The sequence below is a fragment of the Oxyura jamaicensis genome, chromosome 4, assembly GCF_011077185.1.
Source record: "Oxyura jamaicensis isolate SHBP4307 breed ruddy duck chromosome 4, BPBGC_Ojam_1.0, whole genome shotgun sequence".
Taxonomy (NCBI): Eukaryota; Metazoa; Chordata; class Aves; order Anseriformes; family Anatidae; genus Oxyura; species Oxyura jamaicensis.
The window spans coordinates 24,082,866-24,106,410 of record NC_048896.1 but is presented as its reverse complement, the minus strand read 5'-3'; the positions used below and the strand labels follow the sequence as shown (position 1 = coordinate 24,106,410).

Genomic DNA, 23,545 nt, shown 5'->3' with positions numbered 1-23,545 from the left:
GACTGCTTGTTGCTGGTCACTGGGTAGAAAAAGAGTTTCTTGGGGAAGGACAGGGCACATATGAATAATGTTCCACTCAAAATATTGCTATTCCCATCCTCTCTGTTAAACATCTCTCTCACTAGGATATATCTGGTGATGGAGGTATGTTGATGAGATGAAAATGTAAATGTCAGCTCAGCTGATGTACATTGACTGTGGCCAGAGAGGTTAGAAGGTGGGCCCATTTTCCCTTTTTTACATTTTGCATTATCAGAATTGATAGTCTGTAACATTTAAAGTGGTTAAGGGCAAAGTGGAAAGGAAAATACAATGATGTCAGTAAAACCAGCTCAATGCTCTTGGGAATAGTACACTGACTGGATCATGAGTAAATGGACATTTCTGACCAAGTGCCAACAATTTTGTCAAGACTATGTGAAGAAATAAATCTATGGAATTTAACTTCTTTTAAACAAGACATTCTTTTAATGTCTTTCTAAAAAATTAACCAGTACAAACCCCGAGTATATTTTGTGTGTGTGTGTGTTTGTTTGGAATCCAAACAGTGTAAATGGAAGTAGGAACCTGCTTTCACTTGGCGTTTTTGCTTGCACATTTGGTCTGAATGTGCTATGATCAGTTTTATTATGTGAGTAAATGTCCAACATAGGCTGGTAGAAAAGGTATTTCTGTTCATGGTCATAGAGGTAAATTAAGAAAAGTATTAGTTTCTAGTCATCTGTTTTGACTGTCAGCCTCAGGAAGAAAATAGCTCTGTACCTTCTGAGTCACGTGGAAGAATAAGATTTATGGACAATAATATAGTTACCCATTGACTCCTTGAAAGCAGTACAGCAAATCTGATTTTAGGTGTAATTTAGAACACAATGAATTCAAGCAAGTTGTAGTTTTATTGAGGGCATGCTCTCAAAACTTTTCTGAACAGTCATTTTGAAAGCCTACCAGCTAGGTCCAGTTATTAATACTACAGCAAAATATCAGTGAAGAAAAATAGCTGGTGGCAAAATACTATCTCCACAATGTATCAGTTCTAAGGCTTCTTCCAGTTCTTCCATGTGTGGGATGTACACATGCCATCTATACCTCTCCCTGAAAAAGCAGTATGGAAGAAGCAGATGTATCTGAAGTGACCATCCCATGGGTCTTGTCTCTACTGCAAACAAGTCTGTGGTAAAGAGATGCACCTTAGAGGTCATCTTATCATCTATGATTTAGAGTCAGCAGCAGCCTTGCCTGTTTTCTGCCTGGGTCCCTGCATCATCAAGACTTCTTTGCACATAAATTGACGTAAAAGCTAATACATTGCAACACATTTTTAGGACATTTAACATTTGCTTCTGGGAAGGACTTTTGCTTCCTATCCTCTCAATAGATGGCAAGATCTGCATGAAACATCTGTTTATCTGCACAATCAGAGGGGAAGATCATGTGCTGTTTTACAAACACATAAGCAGAAAATGACTCTTTCAACAGCTTACAGCTGATACAGATAAAGAGAGCTGAAAATAGTAAGCACAATATAAGATCTTGGATTCTATTTATTTTCCATTGTACCTTTTTACCTTACTTCTGAGATAGTTTTTTGGCCTTTCATTAGTTTTCTGAAAAACAACCCCTCCAAGAAATATATTTTTGCTGGCCAGTTTCTTCATAACCTATACTATAATGGCTGAACCAAAACTATCTTTCTCTTTGAATCCTGCACTTTCATCAGTGCAATTCCTCAACCTTTTTTGAAGTAGTACCTGTATTAAAAAATGTATTTATGTACATATGGAGCCATATGTGTGTATGGCTTTTATAGGCATATGTATATATATATATATTATTTTTAGAGTTTAAAAAATTATTTTTGACAGCAGTACTTTAAAAAGTATTTTATTGTAAAGTTAGTCTGTTGGTTTGCATTTGATTTTATAAGCACTCATCAGAGTAATTTCATTAATTTCAGTAAAATGTGGAAAATTTTGCTGAGATTTTTAACTTAAAATTATTTTTCATGACTTGAAAGTTTGAGCCCTACACTGTGACATGATTGCAATAGAAGAAATATTCACACAGTAGGTGGGACAAAATTTCCTGTCATGGGTGGTGAGATAGACAACAGATTTGTGCTTGCTGACCTTGTTGCTGTCTAGTTGCTTTCTTTACTGCACACCCTAATTAAGCACAGCAGAAGTTCAATCAACATGTAGAAGCAGGGCAGCGTGTGGGTCTAATTACTGCAGCCGTGCGCATGTGCGTGATGATGGGCATTCTGTAGCCAAGTGTAACAACAAAGACAATAGGCTTCAAAAAATGAAGGTCTCCACAATAATGGGCAAGGACACTTTAGGCTTCTGTAACTGGTGTAGCAATTAATCACTGTGAGGATCCTTTGATTGAATGCTTTTTCCTGAAGGGTGGTTTCCCACCCATCTCCTGATCAGTAGCAGTGCCAGGGACGGACTGTCCAACACTCAAGGGAAGATGTTGGAGGGCAGCTCTGGCTCTGCTGAAGCAATTCCACCCCCGTCTCTTCATCCAGCTCAGACTCTGAGACCCTTCCCTTTCACGTTATATAAGCTGCTGTGGTGAAAATACAGTGAGGTCAGTACTTGCATATAATACAAAATATATCTAGTCAGTACTTGTAGGAGATGGAAGCCTGTGGAGGCTAGTCATAAGAATAAGGGGCAATGCTACAGATTTTGCAGCCATTACATCAAAAATAGTCTTCCTTTGTTTGCACTGAGTAATTTGCAGTTTGCAATACAAAGAACAGAGATTTTACGTCTTTGTCCCCTCCCCCCCCCCAAGTCTCCTGCGAGAAAAACATGCACTCTGTTTCAGCAAGAGAATGCATTCATGCCTGTGATACATACACTATCTATGTGTGAGAATTATACCACACATAGTATGGTATGTTTAGGAGTGCTCTGCATGCAGATGTCACATGAAGGATTGAAAATGTCTCACATAGTTATGGGAAACACAATAGGAATCTTTCTGCAAGTGATATAATTATATTTCAGCCACGTTGTAACCAAACAATCTAGACAGCTCTAAATCTTTATTCACATGTAAAAAGATTATTTATGCATTGTAATGCACCCTTGTCCAAATAATTGTGCTGGCATATTGTATGAAAGTTTTTGTACAGCTCTGTAATAGCTATACTGGTTGGATGACAGCAATATCATTAGTAGTCTAAGTATTTCTAACCATGTGCAAATTCATCTTTTATTCCGTGCTAATGTATCACTAAGTTTTCATCTTCCATATATTTCAAGAGAAATTAACAGTACTTGAAATGCTTCCCAGGCCCAATCAGCTCTACCCATAAAGCCACACTTTCTCAGCAGAGAGTTGAACGATTTTATCTAGGAGTAGGGTAAAAGGGAACCTTGATATCCCAAGGTCTACCTCTGGAGAAGGCTTTTGGAAAGCAGAAGAAGGTGGTTCAGAGAAGAGCCATAACACAGGGAAGCTTGGCATTCAAGGTCACTTTGTCTGGTGAAGTGCAGAGCTGGGTAAGGCAACCTGAGGTAGCACTCACTGATCTCAAATGTGTCCATTTGAATTCCTTTTGATATGGTCCTTCACCAAATGTTCTTAAAACAATTGCAAAATAAACATTTTCAAGAACAGTAACTGAATAAAAGAGAAGATACATGTAATTAGTGACACTTCTCCAGACATGTAAATTGCAGAAAATACTCTTAAATACTTGTATATAGTGTCTCTGAGCACACTCCTCTGATGACTCATTATTGGTCTGATCTTCTGTGGCTGTTTGTGGTTTTAAATAACAGAAAGCATTTATTCTAACTCCTCAAGTAGCTTGAAACAGGAGCATCTTGAAAAATATCCCCCAGTGAAAGTCTGAATAAGCTTGACCTGTTTAATTTAACAAACAAACAACGAAAAGAGAGAGAGAGACTTGATAGAATGCAGGGTAACTTCAGCATATTAAAGGGCTTCAGTGTAATGGAGAAGGGCATGGTAATATGTGCTCAGGGCATGAACCTAAATGTATTCCCTATCAGGCACAAGAATATATAAAAGGGAGTAAACTTAACCAGGAAAGAGATGAATTGTTGGTCCCTTGATGTTTACAGGTTGAGACTGAATGCCTTTCAAGAAGACATGCCTAAGGCATTCATGAATTATGCTTTAGTCTCATTATGTTACCAGTTTAATATGAGTAAATAAGGAAAATAAGTGAAATAAGCCCACAACACCAAGAATAATGCAATTTATCCTTAAGACATTAAATATCTGGAATGGTGGAGTGGTCTCAAAGTCTCTGACTGAAACATTGACAAAATTAAGCCATGTTTGCAAGTGCCATAAGCACATTTTCAAATGTGCAGCAGAGAGTTGAGTAGCTATGTGCAGAGTAACTAATTTTCTCACTTTTTATTTTGGCCAAGGTTTTGTTGAAAAGATATATTGCCTTTCTGAACATAGTGTAGTGTCCCAAAATCAGATGAATAAATGTGCTGTAGTACCTTAGCTGGTGTGTGCATAGTATACAAATTTCAACCCCACTTTGAACTTGATTGCATTTGTTATGAATCCCAATTTCTTGCTGACTTTTTCCAAACAATTTAGTTGCACAAAGATTTCAAAAATAGTTTTCTAGGAGATTCCTTTGTCAAAAAGACATAGCATCTTTCATTTGAAAAATCACCTCCCTGGCCTAATAGAACCTAATAGAAACTATTTCCAAATGGTGATTTTATTGCAGGCAGAAATTCAGAACACTATTATTTTTTGCCTGAAAATACAATTTAGGAGTTGAAATATATTCCCCAATTAAAAATATCATGTGCAGCATTGATTTTTTTAATTATTTTATTTATATATATTTTGTGGGCCATTGAACTAATCTAAATAAAAGCAGCATCCACATTGGCACAAGTGAAGAGGTTCCCATTCTGTTTACAAACATATCATTTGTTTTCCAGTAAAAAGGACAATAATTTATTTTTTTTTTTTTTTTCCCAAAGGAAAAAGGAATTAGTATTGTCTTGCTGTGCTACTATTATTAGTGTGCTACTATTATTAGTCTTTAGCTAAATATTTGTTGTATTTCATGTCTGCAGGAAAGTACAGGATTACTTTCATGATTTTGTTTGGGGGGAGGGGTGTGGGTAAATGGGTAATACTTCATAAAGGTAAGGTAAATAAACAGGAGAATGAGAAACAAAATAAATGAAATCTCATGATTTTTAACCATGAGAATAAAGCTAATTTTTAGTCACCTGAAAGAAATTGGACCACATAAAACTTACATATCAGAAATAGTTCCTCTATATTTATGTTCTATTGCACTAAGCCTACAAGTGTAAACTTAGTTCACATGCATTATATTTTTCATCCGTGTCAGTAATGAGTGGAGTCAAGCTGTTACAGACTCAAGCTGCCTAGCTCTGAAGCTCAGACTGTAGCAGATGACCCAGGTGTGTTCTGCAGGTCCCAAATTAAGTTCCCTGTGGATGTCCCAAAGGCATACATTGACACATGTAATTGACACATGTAATGTAGAGTATATAGTATATAAAATAAACTATATGCTTTCAAAAAATGGTCTACATTTTCAATTGTATTAGGTGGTCTGATGAAAGATAATAGGGCATTCTTAAACATATATTGCTATAAACACAACTAGTTTTACACTTTTGAACTTTCAAATACTACCTGTTTTTCGATAACACTAATTTATAGAGGATAAGGGTTTATTATTATTATTTAAAAAAAAAAAAACAAAAAAAAAAAACACAACTATTTGTCCAGGTTGTTTTTTGCTGTTATTTTTGTTTATTTGCTTGTTTTAATTCTGAGGGCTTTTTCCTAGAATTGAGCAATGCTGCAATGGCACCTGAGTGATCTCCTTTCCTGTGTAGATATCGAGATACTGAAGTACCTAACGATATACTGGAATTAAAATAGAATAATGTGTATACATTCTCAAAGCTCTTTCTTTTGGAATATACCATTATTAGTATTTTTCTAACATTTCTATGTGGTTCATTTTTCTTCCTATTGCTGTTGTGCCATGAGTGATATTTTCTACAGCGTGCTACTTCTATGTTATCATTATTTTTATACTATAACCGATTTTATGATAATGTTTATGCAGCTGAATTCTAATTTTGATTATGTTTAGCTGAAGCCAGTGCAAGTTCCAAACTAATTCTTCCAGGCTAATTGTTTAACTCATGGCAAGGCATTGTGTTCAGCAAATGCAGCATAAAATGTAAGGATTATGTAGACAAAGCTCAAAGGTAAACTTGGCGTTCCACTCTGCTGACAAAACTTGTTTATTTGTCTTAACATTCTGAACTGTTACACTTCAATAATTTTCTTTTGCACCACAAAATATATCTGGAGTATTACACAGCATTTATAAGTTTTCTATCAAACACAAGACAGAAATTACATATTCCTTTTTATTTGCTGAGTGCTATCTCAGAAAGAAGTAATAAGATACAGAGAGAAGATAGCCTGAAGCTCAGAATATGGTTATGGCCTATAAGTGCTTTGGTTTTTCTCAGCATGAGAATTTGCTAATTCACATATTAATTGGTATTCACATATCATCACTTTGTCATTAGGAATCCAGTCACTGCTTTCAAGCACAATATTATGAAGATTATCTCACTATATTTTCAGTTGGCACAGGGTACTTTTCCTTTTTTTTTTTTTTTTAAAAAAAAAGGAATCTCATCTAATGCTGGAGAGCGAATGATAGTTATAAAAGATTATACATAATACATATACATAGGCAATTTTTTTTTTTTTTTTACGGTTTGCATGCTAATAAAATTACATAAAGACTTCTGCATATATCTCTTAAATCCATTATTAAATACAGCTTTGCTTTCAGAGAAAACCAGATTAAGCCACTTAAGAGTTGTCTAACACTGGGTCACAAACAACAATTTTTCTTTCTTAGTAAAGTAGTTTAATCCATTAATCCTTACGTAAAATGTAAACGTTTATATTAGACAATTAGAAAAAGGGTTTTTCATGCTCTTGTTCTCTTTCTCTCTCCATATACACCTGATTTATTATTCAATAACATAGTCTTTCTTATTTTTCTTTCTACACTGTAACTCCACTGTTTTAAAATCTAGCTGTATGTTCTAGATGATATTAGGGAAAACAAGTTTTCTTATGGATAGAAATTCTAAACAAATGTTTATTGCATTCTGATCTGAATTTCTGTCTATTTTGGATTTTTCTTATAAAATAGCTGTTATTGACTGAAATTTTAATATTATTCCTTTCAACTAGAAGCCAAAATATGTTAATTACAATTGTATCTGCATTAAGGCCCCAGAATTACAGAACTATAGTGGAAACTAATACCTCCATGGGCAAAAGTGAAAATTCTTGCATGATACTCTTTAAACCAAAGGAAACCAAGGCAAATAATTTCAGAATTGTGTAAAATTATATATTCTTTTATTTAAAGTGAAAAGAGATGGGGGCATATATGCAAGCACTTTGGAGGAGAGGTTTAAGACTCAGAAAAAAAAACTCATTAATTGGTGATTTGGTCTGAAAAACAGGATGCAGTTCAAGCAGGACCAATGCAAATTGCTGCAATTCAGTAAGAATAATCAGCTGAGCAATGAAAGATAGAAACTGGCTAGCTAGGCAAAAGTTGCTTGAAAAATAAAAAAAGATTTGGATGTTTTATTGAAGGGAACACAAGTTGCCAAATTCATATTGTTGTGGAAAATAAAGAAAGAGAATAAATAAATAGTTAAAACATCTGCTATTCTGGTTTGGGTTATTGCACTTCAAAAAAATACTGACAAGATGGAAAGACTGTAAGGTAAAGCATGGAGAACAATCAGGAGTCTAGAAAGTATGACCTGACGAGGAGGGAAGTAATCTGTTTCCTTCAACAAGTGACAAGAAGTAATGAGCTAATATTGCAACAAGGGATTTGTAGATGTTAGGAAATGTTTTCTAGCTAGGAAATGGAATTGATTGCAGAGAGCTGTTGTGAAATAATCATCACAGGATTTATTTTATTATTATTATTATTTTTACAAATAGGTTACACAAGGGCTTGTGAGAATGATTTTGGTGCAGTTGGTATACTGATTTAGGAGGAAAAAGCAGATGAAGATATTCTGAGTTACTTCCAGTTCTATTTTATATGGCTAGCAAGTATATAGGTATTCCAGTATTAAATTACACTAAAGAAAGATAGTAAATTTAAAAGAAGTGAATGAAAGTAATACTTAATACTCTAATACTTAAGTGACTTTTGCTTTAAGCATTTTTTTTTAATTGTGACCCTCCTTAAATATCCTTCATGCTACATAATTCAGTTTCTTTGTCACCAGTTAAAACAATGTCAAATGTCAACATGTTTTTCCTATACACTCCCCTTGTGCATGATAGGATGTACCAAGATTAAGAAACCTATAAAGGCATTACTTTATTTTCCCCTACATCTCTCATTAGCACTTACTGTGGCTCTGAGGTTTACACACTATTCAGTAAGTTACACCCCTGGAATGTTGTAAGAGAAATTGTTATTTTGTGGTTTCCATGGAGATAACCTCTTTTTATTTTTTCTCCCATTCCTCTTTCCTCATTTATTACTTGCAGCACAATATGTCTTTAGATGTATGAAGAATCTGAGAACTCTCTCAAAATACTGTCTCCCAGGCCAAATGCCAATATTTGCAAGAAAGCCCACTGCTTTGTATCAATATTGCTATAAAATCTAAATCTCAGCTCACTTGCATTTCTGTCAGCTGATTTATGTTTCTAGTCAAAATGTTTTGAAAGCAGAAAATGTAGCTGAATGGCCTTCAAAAAAATGGAGTACAAACTGAAACACTTAACATAGGAAAACCTCTCGAATCTTATAGTTTCCTTTGGACTATATTATTTCAATGTTTTATTCCTCCTTGAACATGTTTCCAACATTTTTCCATTTGGCCACTTTAGAAGGAAGTCTGTTTCCTTGGCAAGATTACCCTAGGAAACTACATTTTCATATACTCTATTGCAGTGTACTCAGATGGTGCTTAGATGTAAGGTTGTTTATAATTTACAGTTGTGAAAATTCTAGAGAAATGAAACAAATAAAGGGAAATTCCATTCTCATTCTCTTGGATACCAACAGTGACATCTAAAACATCTGTTCTCCCAAGTTCACTATAGCTCTTCTATCCTTATTCTGTGCTCCTACAGCTCTGAAACCAGAATTACAGTCCAATACTATCTGCAATTCATCACACACCCATCTCACATTTTCCCTATTTGCTAAATCCTCTCTGTCCCCATGTACTCAGGCAGGTCCTAGAACCCTGCACAAGTTACTTGCGCCTGTGCATGTTAGCATCTCCCATAATTTCTCTTCTCTTCAAATATTTTGTCCCAGGAATGTCTTCCTACACACAATTGTGCTAAAAGCCTTGGCAGAGAAAATATTCAGTGCCAGTAAGCCTATATAGAATGAGAGTTGTAGAAGTACATTTCTTAAAAAATAATAATAATAACAATAATAATAATAATGTGAAGTGTAAGGGGAAAAAAATGTGTCACAATTTGCTGATGCAGAGTAGGACTTCTGTGCTGTATCACAGAAGTCTTTAGCAAAAAGCCAACTATGTTTTGCTTCCTGAGGTAGTGGGAGATATCAAGGAAAGAAAGGGAGAGGACTGTTTTATAAAACAGTTCCCCTTTTATGGAAGTCATGAATTAAAACACTTCACAAGACTGAATTTCTCATTCATGGCCTCTGTTCCCCACAGATGGATGAAAAGTGGATAATTATAAGTGAGGAAGTCAGAAGACCTGGTGCTGTAAGTACCATTACTGTGAGTCATGAGTCTGGAGCAAATTTTTCTTTATGGCAACTTGGTATCTCTTACTCTTTCCATGAGGTTATTCATTCAATTTCAATAACAGGCATCACATTGGGTCAGTCTCCTGCCATATATATTCTTCCCTAGCACATAAGAAGATGATGTCAGCATACAGTTACCTTCCTTTGACTTTGGAGACTGTTTTAACTGATGATAATTAGTAGACTTCCTTTTCAGAAATAAATTGTGAGAGACTGGAGAAAGTCTCTGCTAGAGCATCATGCTTGATTTAGTCAAGAAGTTGTTCTTTCTTTAAATGGGAACTGACCAGCAGGCCCATTATCACCAGCAATCTGCCCTCTGTCTGCCCCCTTTGGCTACTTAATCATAATTTGCCTGGAGGCTGAAAAGTTGATTACTTGCTAGAAACTGATATACATATGTACATGTATGTACTTTTTGTCTGTTTGTTTTTGTTTTTGTTTTGGGGAACAGATCGGTGTATTACTTTCCACAGTCAAGATATTAAACAAGAATTCAACGGCAAGTTTAAAAAGTAATTTGTAGCCCATGAGAAACATTTTCCTCCTCTGTTGGAGAAGAGCCAGCGGCTCTTCAGTTTTGAACTTCCTTAGAGGGTTTGGGCTGTCTATTATTTTATATCCAAACTTGCCTTACTCAAAAACATCACCAAGATTTCTGGACCCCAAACTATGTATTTCTTGAGTTTGACAGAGGGATTGTTACTGGTTCATAGTATTAATCAATTGAACTTTCCACTTAAAGGGATAGCAAGAGCCTTTCTTTCACTCTGTTCACTCTTATTAATTTAGTTAATTTAGTTGTAGATTAGAAAACAGTTGAATTTTCCAAGACATAATTTTGGTATAACTTTTAGAGAAGTTATCAGATAATTTGATAATCTTGCTCTTTCTGGCAAGATTCTGGAACAAAATAACTGAAGACAAATCAAACTCCAGAGTGCTAAAGTGTGTTCTTCAACTGTGTAGCTTTAAAACCAAGCATAATTCCCCACATGCAGCACACGCATTTTTCATGTCAAAGTTTTTGAAGAGATTCTCACAGTATATTTCTCATTGAATGTTTTCATGTAATTTGCTAACACCAGAAATATAACAATGATAAAGATTATTCAACAAAAAGTACACTTTGCTTCTTGTGCTGTTTTTTATTTTGTGCTGTTCCTGGGTTTTTAGACACTAGGCTGGTATTGAGAATGACAGTGGAGAAGGAGTAGAAAAGCCACAGTTTGCAGCTCTTTTTCTCTCTTTAAGGATATGTGCATTTTTTTGCTAAGGCAGCTCTTGATTGACATGCACTGTTGGATTACTGGATATCTGGAACATCAGAAGCTTCTCACAACCAGGCAGCTGCAAGGCAGGCACACTTGAACAACAGTGAACAGTTTGACTTTCATGTCAAACAGTTCAGTGGCTGCATAACTCAAAAAAGCCAGTGGAATAGGTGACTGAATAACCAGAGTCAGAATTTTGTGAAAGTGTAAAATTCACATTTATGGTAATAAATATGAAAAGAAAGCAAATTGTAGAATTAAGATAAATTCCAGAGTTAAAGTAATTTCTAGAGATAGCTTTACATATTACAGAGGAATAAATTTATTTTACCTAATTTAGAGCTAACTTTTTAGATTTTGTGTAGTTGTGTAGTCAAATATTGACGTACCTAAGGGAAATTCATAATTCATAGGAAAAAGAAGGAAGAAAAGTGATGCAATTAGATAGGTTGGTGTATCTAGACAATATGTATCTCATGGAAAGTGGTGAAAAAAGCTGTTTTTCCGACTGTTAGTGATAGAATAGGATTATCTTAACCAGGAAGATAAATTTAGTCAAAGACACTAGCACAAAAATTAGCAAAGAATAATTGAATATTGCAGTAAATAAAATGATTTAACCAACTTGGTCTAGTTTAGATTCTCAACGATACAATAAAACTAGGAAACTGCAGAACAGGTTGAGTTCCACAGTATCCATCTTTCTATGCTTAGCATATAGTAAATGATCAATTAATCAAAATTTTTCTACTCTCCTGTTCTTTAAAGATTCTACTTTTAGATCATCAACTTATTTTAAGCCTGTGAGCGTACTTGAAAAATGGTTAGAATCCTTTTAGCTAGAATACTTACACGTATTACATTACTTTGGATTTGGCAATTGACTTCAATTATTCTTGTTACAACTGACAATGTAGAATATGATCTGTTAATGTTGTCTGTCTAATGTTACTGAAAGCTTGACTTTTTTTTTTTTTTTTAATTTCAGTTTGTTCAGTCACTGTTGAGCCATTTCATTATGATGTCTTTTGATAAATTCTGAATGAAATATGACTGACATTGCATGGCAGAAGTCTTTTTATAAAATATGTTAAGAAGTTGCACTTCTGTTTTTGAAAGTATCAGAGTCAAAAGTACTCAGAAACTTCATGCATGTTCTATAGAGCCAAGAATTCTATAACTGTAGTGCCCAAAACCCTAAGCAGCTCATAACTTCAGGTATTTATTTGTTCTCAGTGAAGTTCTTTCCATGGGAACACCACTGATAATTTGATAATTTGACTCATTTAAACTATGATAAGTCTACTGAAACTTCTGTTAAGTTTATATTTCAACAAGTTGCTAGTTCTGCAACAGGACTGAAGAAAATGGCATTCTTCTTCCCTGTTCCTTCTATAGAGGATGGCCATTCATCTTATAAAATTATATATTATATCTTTATTCATAAGGAAGCAGCAGTGATCAGAAAATCATATATAATTGTGTCTTTTCAAATTAGAAGAGAGCTCTTCAAAAGGCTTCAATAGGAAAAGATTTTACTGATGTACTTGCTAATTGGTTGGGGTGGAAACCTGTGCCTAATTTTGAATTTTAATGTGTCACTTTACCTTCTAAACTTTACTTGTTGTTTCATTTTCTCAGCTAGATTAAAGTGCACTTTCCTACCTATTTTTGCTTCTCTCTCCATAGAGATACTTCCATAGAGCAATCAAATTGTTCCTCTTACTTGTTAAAAGAAACAGCTTGAGTTCTTTGAATCTTTAATTGTAAAACAGGTCCTTAGGTATTCATTTTTTGTTTGTGGCTTTCTTTCTATAATGTTCACAATCCTTGAATGTCTGTTATGAGAAGGAAGTTCCAGAACTATTTAGAGATCTTTCTGATGAGCAGAAGAGCAAGATATACTACAGGGTCTCTGACAGAATATACCTTTATATATAATATTCTCAGATATTTTTGTTTATATACACATATGCAAAGGTTATATTACTCATGGTGTTTCATGGATGACTTGAGTTTATGACCATTAATCTGTCTGCTGTCAGCCAATGCTTTCCAGAGCAATAGTCCACTCTTTTCTCTGTTTAGTCTGTATTTAAAGTGTATCCTTTTTTTTTTTTTCCGTAGAAATATATGTCCACTCAGTATTATTTAAATTCACACAGTCAACAGGAGCTCTGTCTCTTTTGTGGTGCTCAGTGTCACAACTCTTCAGGCGACAAACCTATGTGCTGCATTTATTTCCTTGGCCATGCAGACCTTCTAACACAGTACCCTCTAGTCCAGTCCGAAATCTCAATAGCAAAGAAAGTAGAAAGAAAAAATTACTTCTTCAGTAATTATTAAAAGTTTATTATTATTATTCCACATTTATTTTTGCAGTCATCTTCTTAATGCATAATTTCAATGAACAACCTCTTTGTGGATTGTTCCAGTACTTACTGGGTAGCAGTGGTACTCACTGCATACCCATGTTATACAGTGTGGAAGGTGCCATTTTTAGGGAATCCAACCTTTTATGAGTTCTTCAATAAAACTACAACAAGCATGAACCTCAGTGGTGGGAAAAGAGAGTGCTACTACGATAGAATCTGTCCCTCAGCAGAAAATAATACATGAAAACACACTAAATATCAGTTAGTCATTGATGCATATATCAATGATCTGATTTTTAAAGTGTCCCCATATTTTTCATAGCATTCCTAAAATGATGTGGAAATTATGAAACTTGTCACTGTTCACAGTGTTCACATCTTGGCTGTAAATCCTTGAACCATAACACCACATTTATCATCTATCTTGTCATATTTAATGTCATATTTTCAACTTGGGCTGTGATTATATGTAGGTTCTAGCTATGGAGACTTGTTGGATTTTTGAAGTGTAAGTTTAGATACTGAGATACTGCATACTTTTAAAGTTCAAATTATTAAGATTCCTTGTTTTCTTGCTTTGAGCAGATTTCAGCAATAATGTGATATCTTATAAAAGCATTTAAGAACTGTACGGTATGCTCCCTGCAGTACTGTGCAGCTCATTATGAGCCAATAAGATACATATGACATTTACTGAATGTCTCTTTCCTAGCTCCTAACAAGTAGTTCCTAACAAATTTAAACACATTAAACAATTGAAATTCATGAAGTACTGTCTGTGTCCAGTGGCTGCTGGATTAAGTTTTTATTTAGGCAGGTATAAAAATGGAGTTACACAAATTATGACAGAATGATCAGCTTAGATTATTTAGGATTTGGTACCAGATTGATGGACACAAACATAATTCCTGTGCCTTTTACCGGTTTTACCACTATCAGGAGAATATGTTCCTGCTGGTTTACTTTCAGTATTACAGTCTCTCTCCTAATTTTTGGCATAAAGCAGATAAACAGATTTCTTCCAAATAAATTGCTCCATCTTTGTCAGTAAAATACAGAAACCATACAATATGTTGAACAACTGCTAATATCTGTAGCTGAGCTTTAAGAAGTGTTTCCATTCAATCTTATGTGTGCTGAAAACAAACAAACAAACAAACACGTATACAAACTTTATGGTGAAGTGTTGGTGAAAATGGAACAGGTATAAGTTTTTTTTTTTTTTTTTTTTTTTTTTTTTTTTTTCTCTCCCCCTTTTTTTTTTTAACTGAATCACAGAATCAAAGGTTAAATTGAGTGGGAAAGGACCTTGGGAAGTCTGCCAGCTTCTTCTAAAGGTTGTTCAGGGTTTGAAACTGCTTTGCAAAAAGGTTGGTTTTTGCGAAACCTCTCTCCACTGTTGAAGTGTGGTTACAGAGGAAAAAGTTTATTTATTTTCAGTTGGATGAGGTTTGGGGCTTGTTTTTTTTTTGTTTCTTAATATGTGTTTCTCAGTCCACATATTTAATGCTGTATTATTTTATTCAGGTTAGAGAAATGTTGCTTTTCTGAGGAAAAATAATTAAGTATATAGTTGGAGTCTTCAAGAAAGAAATCTTAATGGCTCAGGAGACATCTGTCCCCACGTGCCCAAAGACAAGCCAGAGCAGAAGAAGACCGGCCTGGCTGAACAGAGAGTTGTGGCTTGAGCTTAGGAGAAAAAAGAGGGTTTATAATCTTTGGAAAAGAGGGCGGGCCACTCAGGGAGACTATAAGGATGTTGTGAGGCGGTGCAGGGACAAAATTAGAAAGGCCAAAGCTCATCTGGAGCTCAACCTGGCTACTGCTGTTAAAGACAACAAAAAATGTTTTTATAAATACATCAGTACAAAAAGAAGGACTAAGGAGAATCTTCACCCTTTACTGGATGTGGGGGGAAACTCAGTTACTAGAGATGAGGAAAAAGCTGAGGTGTTTAATGCCTTCTTTGCCTCAGTCTATAGCAGCAAAACCAGTTGTTCTCTGGACGCCCAGTACCCTAAGCTGGTGGAAGGGGATGAGGGGATGGGGAGCAGAATGTGGCCCCCACAATCCACGAGGAAATGGTTGGTGACCTGCTACAGCATTTGGATGTACGCAAGTCGATGGGGCCGGATGGGATCCACCTGAGGGTACTGAGAGAACTGGCGGAGGAGCTGGCCAAGCCGCTTTCCATCATTTATCAGCAGTCCTGGCTATTGGGGGAGGTCCCACTCGACTGGTGGCTAGCAAACGTGACACCCATCTACAAGAAGGGCTGGAGGGTAGACCCAGGGAACTATAGGCCTGTTAGTTTGACCTCAGTGACAGGAAAGCTCACGGAGCAGATTATCTTGAGCGTCATCACGGGGCACTTGCAGAGCAAGCAGGCGATCAGACCCAGTCAGCATGGGTTCATGAAGGGCAGGTCCTGCTTGACGAACCTGATCTCCTTCTATGACAAGGTGACATGCTTAGTGGATGAGGGAAAGGCTGTGGATGTGGTCTACCTTGACTTCAGTAAGGCTTTTGACACCGTTCCCCACAGCATATTTTCCTCAGGAAACTGGCTGCTCATGGCTTGGGCTGTTGTACACTTCGTTGGGTTAAGAGCTGGCTGGATGGGCGGGCCCAGAGAATTGTGGTGAATGGAGTCAAATCCATTGGGAGGCCGGTCACTAGTGGAGTCCCTCAGGGCTCGGTGCTGGGGCCAGTCCTCTTTAACATCTTCATCGATGATCTGGATGAGGGGATCGAGTGCACCCTCAGTAAGTTTGCAGATGACACCAAGTTAGGTACATGTGTCGATCTGCTCGAGGGTAGGAAGGCTCTGCAGGAAGACCTGGATAGGCTGGACCAATGGGCCGAGGCCAACAGTATGAAGTTCAACAAGGCCAAGTGCCGGGTCCTGCACCTGGGGCACAACAACCCCAAGCAGAGCTACAGGCTGGGAGATGAGTGGTTGGAGAGCTGCCAGGCAGAGAAGGACCTGGGAGTGATGGTTGATAGTCGGCTGAATATGAGCCAGCAGTGTGCTCAGGCGGCCAAGAAGGCCAACAGCATCCTGGCTTGCATAAGAAACAGCGTGGCTAGCAGGTCCAGGGAAGTGATTGTCCCCCTGTACTCAGCTCTGGTGAGGCTGCACCTCAAGTACTGTGTTCAGTTTTGGGCCCCTCACTACAAGAAGGACATGGAGGTGCTTGAGCGAGTCCAGAGAAGAGCTACAAAGCTGGTGAAGGGTCTGGAGAACAAGTCTTACGAGGAGCGGCTGAGGGAGCTGGGACTGTTTAGCCCAGAGAAGAGGAGGCTTGGGGGCAACCTTATTGCACTCTACAGGTACCTGAAGGGAGGCTGTAGCGAGGTGGGGGTTGGTCTATTCTCCCACGTGCCTGGTGACAGGACGAGGGGGAATGGGCTAAAGTTGCGCCAGGGGAGGTTTAGGTTGGATATTAGGAAGAACATCTTTACTGAACGGGTTGTTAGTCACTGGAAAAGGCTGCCCAGGGAAGTGGTGGAGTCACCATCCCTGGAGGTCTTTAAAAGACGTTTAGATGTAGAGCTTAGGGATATGGTTTAGTGGAGGACTTGTTAGCATTAGGTCAGAGGTTGGACTCGGTGATCTTGGAGGTCTCTTTCAACCTAGACTATTCTGTGATTCTGTGATTCTGTGATTCAGAGTCAGATCTCAGAGTCCTGGGACCTCATTACATAGGACAAATCTGCAGATCTTTCTGTGCTTAAATGACAAAATTCTGCCAGAGTCATGTTTCCCACTACAGAAATAGAAGTAAAACCCCTTAGTCTTTTGTAAGGCATTTTTACTTTGTTTAAACTTTGCTGAGATTTGGAAATGTTTTTGGATAATTCAGACACATATTGATACTGTCAAGGAATTTGTCGCATGTGTTACATGTAGAAAAGCTACAGACAAAGAAACGGATCTGCTTTGAAGAGATTCTCCAATTACATTGGCAGAAGTGTTGCATGTGCATTCTGAAACAGTAGTTACATAGGTGAACTATGTTGGTTGCTGAAAATTATTAAAGAAGAAGTGAAACACACAAAAGGAACAGGAACATGGAAACAAAACTAGCAATTGCAAAGGAGATACAAAGAAAATTAATTACAATAAACATCTCAAGACATAAGAAATATAAGTAAATGGTAGGCAATTTGCATTACTTGGTTGCATTTTTGTAAATTGGGACTATCTATTTTATTCAAAAGGCTCCTGGCCTGTTTGCTGTTCCATCCTATCTTTTTGCAGTGTATTGCTGCAGTACTTGAAACACAGTAGGTGGTATCCTTAAGCCGGTATAGGAGAGAATTAAACATGGTTTCCTGCAAAATGCCTGCACAGCTTGTTATGAACTGCAGTTTGTCTATGTAACTGAATTACATAGTGCAAACAAAGTAGTGAGTAGTTTCAGTGGTCATATGACTCACACATTGACTGCTTTAATGATTTTGCTTATTTCAATTTTCATAGGTCTAATTATGGTCATTACAGATATTTGTGATCTCTCCATCATTATCATATGTTGGGTCAATGATTTATCATGATTTATAACTGCTAATTGCTAACCAGGTGGCATAGGACTATAATAAACCACTCTGTTCATTAAAGCAAGTATTCTCAAATGGCCTGTTTTTTTAGATTTTTTTTTTTGTTTGAAAATTTAGAAATGTCAGAATTAAATAGTATAATACTACCTACATTTCTTTACATCTCATGCTATATGGATATTATTTAAATCAAAATGAAGAAGTTAAAGAACATTTTTCCTAGTGTGGTATACTGGTGTGAAAGACTGCCATTTTCAGTGTCCAGATCAGTGATAGATTCTGTTTTCCTAGACAGTTTCTGACCCAACCTAATTTCAAGTAGTACTTAATATCTGTTCTACTGTCTCTGGCATACTGCTGCTGTTACCTGTTAGAGGTCATGATCTGCAGAAGCTCTCAGTATATCTGAATGTTCAGATTAATCCTACTGTGTAAACACAAGAATTTGTTGATTCAAAGTTCCACCTTCATCTATGAATTTATGCATATTTAATGGGTCTTTGTTATCTTTAATTTCAAATGAGACCACAACATTTGAGCTTTGTACTATTAGACTCCCTAGTTTTTTTTCTTGAAAGACCAAATATCAGGTGGCTTTTCTGACTTCAAAGCTCCCTCTTTCAAGTCTTCTGATTTGACTACTGTCTGACTGCAAGAGGATTAAATAGTTTTACCAGCTCTGGAGAGGCACTTGAACTTGAATAATTCTACTGGAGATCTGGACCTGAAACTTCCACTAAATCTAGTACTTAGCACAAAAACAAACAAACAAACATAGTTTAATGATGTATGGTTATTTCTGTTTTTTAGTGACATAAAAGTGAAGTCTGTTTACATCAGACCACACTGCTAGTATTCTCTCCCTGACAAGGTGTTTAATGTTTTCTGCTTTTATTAATTTCAGGTACAGACAAATGCAAGAAATGGGTTTGAAAATTGGTTCTATACTCTTTAGTGTCAGTAGTGATAAATCAGTGCTGGATTTACTGTCTATAAGCTGCAATACAATTTTTTAGAAATTTTGCATCACGTATGAGAAAAGACAAAATGTGACCATCAAACATCTAACTCCAGTAGTGCCTTTTTCAGCAGAGAAGAAACAAGAAACAATATTGCTTAGTAAGAGGTCTGTGTTGGGAGCACTTCCATAATCCTGGACAATAGTTTGCTTTTCTGTGTTTAGAACTGCAGAGTTTCTGTTTTGTTATAGATAACTCTGTTCAGTACTTACAACATTTGTGTGTGGTGTAGAGATATAAAGCAATATATAAAGGTTTTTCTGCAATACACAATGCCAAAAACAAGAGAAGATATATTCATGATCTGAAAAAACGGGGAAATGTTAATCTGGACCAAATCCATTTGTTTCTAATTTTTAACCCAGATAAGAGACCAGAGTTTTTATCTGAATATAATTTTTGCATTTTGCTCTTCACTAGCCAGAGTTGTTATCCTTTTGAAAATACTTCTCTCTTTGAGAAAGAAAACATTGCCATCCAATATCAAAAGTACACAGAATTAGTTTGATTCTTTTAAGAGAAAAACTTCACCAATTTAGTCACATCATGATCTTTAATAACATGTTGCTGAAGGTCAGAAACAACTATGACTGATTTTTTAAAGCAAGGTCATTTCATAAACAGGTCACACTCATTGCTATGTTTCTTCCAGTTTATTCGGGGAAAAGTAGTCTGGGAGATGGTGTGTTTTCTGTCAAATTTCTTTTTTCACAGGTACAAAAACCAGCAACCCCCAAAAGTGACACAAAGTGACACACAAGCTAGGATTTAACAATCTTACACTTATCAAAGTCAGTGCGGAATCATGAAGACACATTTAATATATTGTTTTTAAAATGCATAATACTTCTCAGTTGATAAAAATAAATGCCTTTGTGAAAAAGTGTGTATTTCTAAAGGAATGCAGACATCTTTTATATTGAAACCTAATATGATTACTTATTTTAAATACACTATTTTTCTTCCTTTTATTAAGTAAACTAAGTAAACTCTTCCATTTCATTTTGAAGTGATGTATATTACTTTAACTAACACACTGCCTGGTAAGCATGTGATTGCTTGTATTAGTAATTACGTTTTCATGGTTCCAACAAAAGAATGAATTTCTGAGGGTAAAAGGTGAAGTGGATTAAGAACATTAGCTGAGTCAGATCAATGGGCCACCCAGTTTAGTTATTTTCCAGGTCTAAGAGGAGGCAATGGGAAGTGCTAATTAGGGAAAGCACCTGAGCCTCACTATTTTGTGTGGTCTAGTCTCTGACCTCTTCCTCTTCAGTATCTCAGAACTACTGTTTTAGGGGTGTTGGAGAGTAAGATCTTGCTTATGTCTTTTAATCTCCATTTATGTACCTACTGACCGAGTTTCTGTAGACTTCTTCTGAATTTACAGATACTATTTGCCTCCAAAACCTTGAGATGTAGTAACAAATAATAGAAAGTGCTATTGTCTGTGTAGGGTATTCTATTTCATTTGCTTTTATGTTCTTTTGCTAGTTTTATCAAGTAGTTCTTAGTTTAGTATTATGCATTTTAGTGAGTAATAGTTATGTGTTTACTTATTCACTGCTTTCAGGAGTTGCTAAAACTTAACCACATTCCCTTTGTATTGTTCTCTCTGAATTAGAGAGTCATAGCCTTCTTCATCTTTTGTTATATGACAGCTGCTGCAACACTTTAATCATTTCTCTTGCCCTTGTCTGTCCTTCTATGGTTTCCACTGTATTTTTCTGGTATCTAAGTCAAATATATACTTCCTGAGATGTGGAGTCACATGTGCTGCTCAAGATGTGGACTTGCCAAGGTTTTTAGAGGGGATCTTTATAAATGTGTTCCTTGCCTTACTCTTGATACCTTTTATGAGGAGTGCCCAACACCTTGTTGTTTCACTTTGAGTCCTGCTGTGTGTTGAGATGATGACATCAGAGAAATACCAATGATGACTTAACAACTGTTTCCTATGAAGTCATTCTCAGATCTGGATTTGTGGTAGATGGTTTAGATTATTGTTTCTTTACATTTATGTAATAAAGCATCTGCTACCTTTTCCACACTCTATGAGTACTATTTAGAGTTCCTTCCTATAAAAGAGTTCAGTATCATATGTCTACTGTGCGCTTACCCTGTGAACCACCTCCTGCAACTCATTGTTAAGGATGTTGGATAGAACTGGTTCCAGCAGTGATCCATGGTGGGCTGTTCTTACCCATCTTTATGGGCATTGAAAAGTTGACATTAGTTGACTCAGATGCTTTGACAATCTCTGATGTGGAAACTTGTCATATAATTCTTAAAAATATATATTTTTTTCTCCACTTGATCCCCTTAAACACCCACTTGCTGTTACCTACTGAGACACCCTACAGACTTCTGGGTAGGTTTTCTCTTTACAGAAGCCATGCTGGTTCTTGACAGACCTTGTATATCCATCTATCCATGTATTAGTTCATTCAAGTCTTAACTCACAAAGATTTGTTTTGTTAATGATTGTGAGCTCTAGATAGGCCCTGGCGAAAGCTGCTATTTACATAATTGAATAGCATGACCATGAAACAAGACATATTATGACAGAGGATCTAATCTAACCATGTAAGTATTCCCCCTATGGGGTGGAGGGTCATAGAGACTTTTTCTATCTCTTGTGTCTTGTTATTGGTTATTTTGGAAGTTTCAGGCTCTTCCGCTGCTGCCTCTTACTTGAAATACTACATCACTGAATAAAGGGGTCTACTTTTATGTGATAGTAATTTTCCTGGCTAAAACATTATGGAATGTGAGAAATGCTTATAGACTGACGATAATGCACATAATGAGTTTTCATGTCTGTGTATATATAAAATGCACACACGCAACATAGAGCTTGCTTTCCAGATTTCTTTTAGTATTTAAGCATGTGCAGCCAAGACACATTTGTCAATTTTAAAGTTAAATATTTTGGCAAATTATTGGTGGATGTTAGTAAAGCATTAATGTTTTATTTATTAATGTCTGATTCTGAAGAGCAACTAAGGAAAATAGCTCAGAAAAAATTATTACTCTTGTCATTATTAATGTGTACTTTAGCAGCACTTACAGTATTCCCAGTGCTTACTGTAGAGATAGGAATATTTCTTCCTTGCTTCAGAGTGATCACAAGAAGTGCAGGTAAAAAATGACAGTTGGGGGCAAGATATTATAAATGATTTAAAATGAAAATCAGGTATTGCTAGTTGCACATCAAATTTTGATCATAACGAAAGCAATACATGGAGAAAAATAATTTAATTAAAACAGGAAAAAGGAATCCAGCAATGTAAATAAATGAAACTTACACTGCATTAATCTGATGGTAGCTTCTCTACTCATTTATAACATTCCCTCAAGAAAAAAAGTTACTTTAACAAAAAATTCCATTCAAATGCATAATTTCCTGTCAATAGTTTAAACTGATCACCAATTTCAAGCTAAGCTTCCAAAGCTAACCTGGGCTTAAAAAAATGGAGCAATCTTTCAGAGCTAGACAGGAATGTTAGCCAAATAATTCTGCACTATTACAGTAGTATGGGGCGCGTTGCCAAATAGTTTTTAATTTATTTCTAACTACCCTAAAACAAGATTTCAATGTAAATGTACTCTACGCATTCTGCAAGTTTCCACACATTTGAACTTATGTGACCCTAAATGTTAACGGTTCAGGGATCTACAGCTGCTTACAGAAATTGAAATTTCCAAGATTTTTTTTTTTTTTTTTTTTTTTTTTTTCCCCACAGGCTGTAGGAAATTGTAAGAAATGAGCTGAAGTGGCTGTCTCTTGCATACTTGACAGAGAATGTGGATGGAAAACTGTTAAGTTAATTGCAAGGAGCTGAATACTACAGGATGCTATATGAACAACGGGAAATCAACTACAAAGATATCTTTGGATGATGACTACAGATGGAAACGCATCAAGGAGGTTAATTTATTTAGGTGAAAACTTAATGATCAAATTAACAGGAAATCTTCTTAGGTCTAGAGCTCAACCTGAGCTACTTTCGAAGTCTATGCATAAGATGGGAGGAACGAAGAAAAAGATATGTAGTATCTTAATTTATTATTACGAACAAAGCAAGATTTGCATCTTAATCTGATTAATGATTGGCTTTTTAAAAGTTAAAAATCTCAAGAGGCTCAAATATTAGTGTGAGAGAACTGTAACATATGGAAGTTTACACCCCAAAACATGGGGGATTTCTGGACAGGATGTGTTTGTGTGGTTTTGACTTTGTGAACACAAGTTACGAGACTTTGAGTCTCACAAAAACAATTTTAGAAATCCTCAGGAAGTGAAGGCACAGAACATGTGAGAACTTGTGCTGTCTTCAAATTGAAAGCAAACAAACAAATAACATGAATAGAGTTATTCAGTTATTCTTCTATGAATGTCTGAATTGCAGAAAAATTTCTCTTAGGATTTCTAGCTTGGTT

General features: G+C 36.1%; 1 protein-coding gene across 2 annotated transcripts in view; it reads left to right on the top strand.

Annotated features, from left to right (window-relative positions):
* SGCZ (sarcoglycan zeta) overlaps positions 1-23,545 on the top strand; it is a 447,021-nt gene that overhangs the window by 13,458 nt on the left and 410,018 nt on the right. The window contains exon 2 of one of the 2 annotated variants that reach the window (XM_035323848.1): positions 9,777-9,827. The exons of the other annotated variant lie outside the window; for it this stretch is intronic. Coding sequence (XP_035179739.1) covers positions 9,777-9,827 — 51 coding nt within the window. The remainder of the gene's footprint in view (positions 1-9,776; positions 9,828-23,545) is intronic. 2 annotated transcript variants of the gene reach the window in all.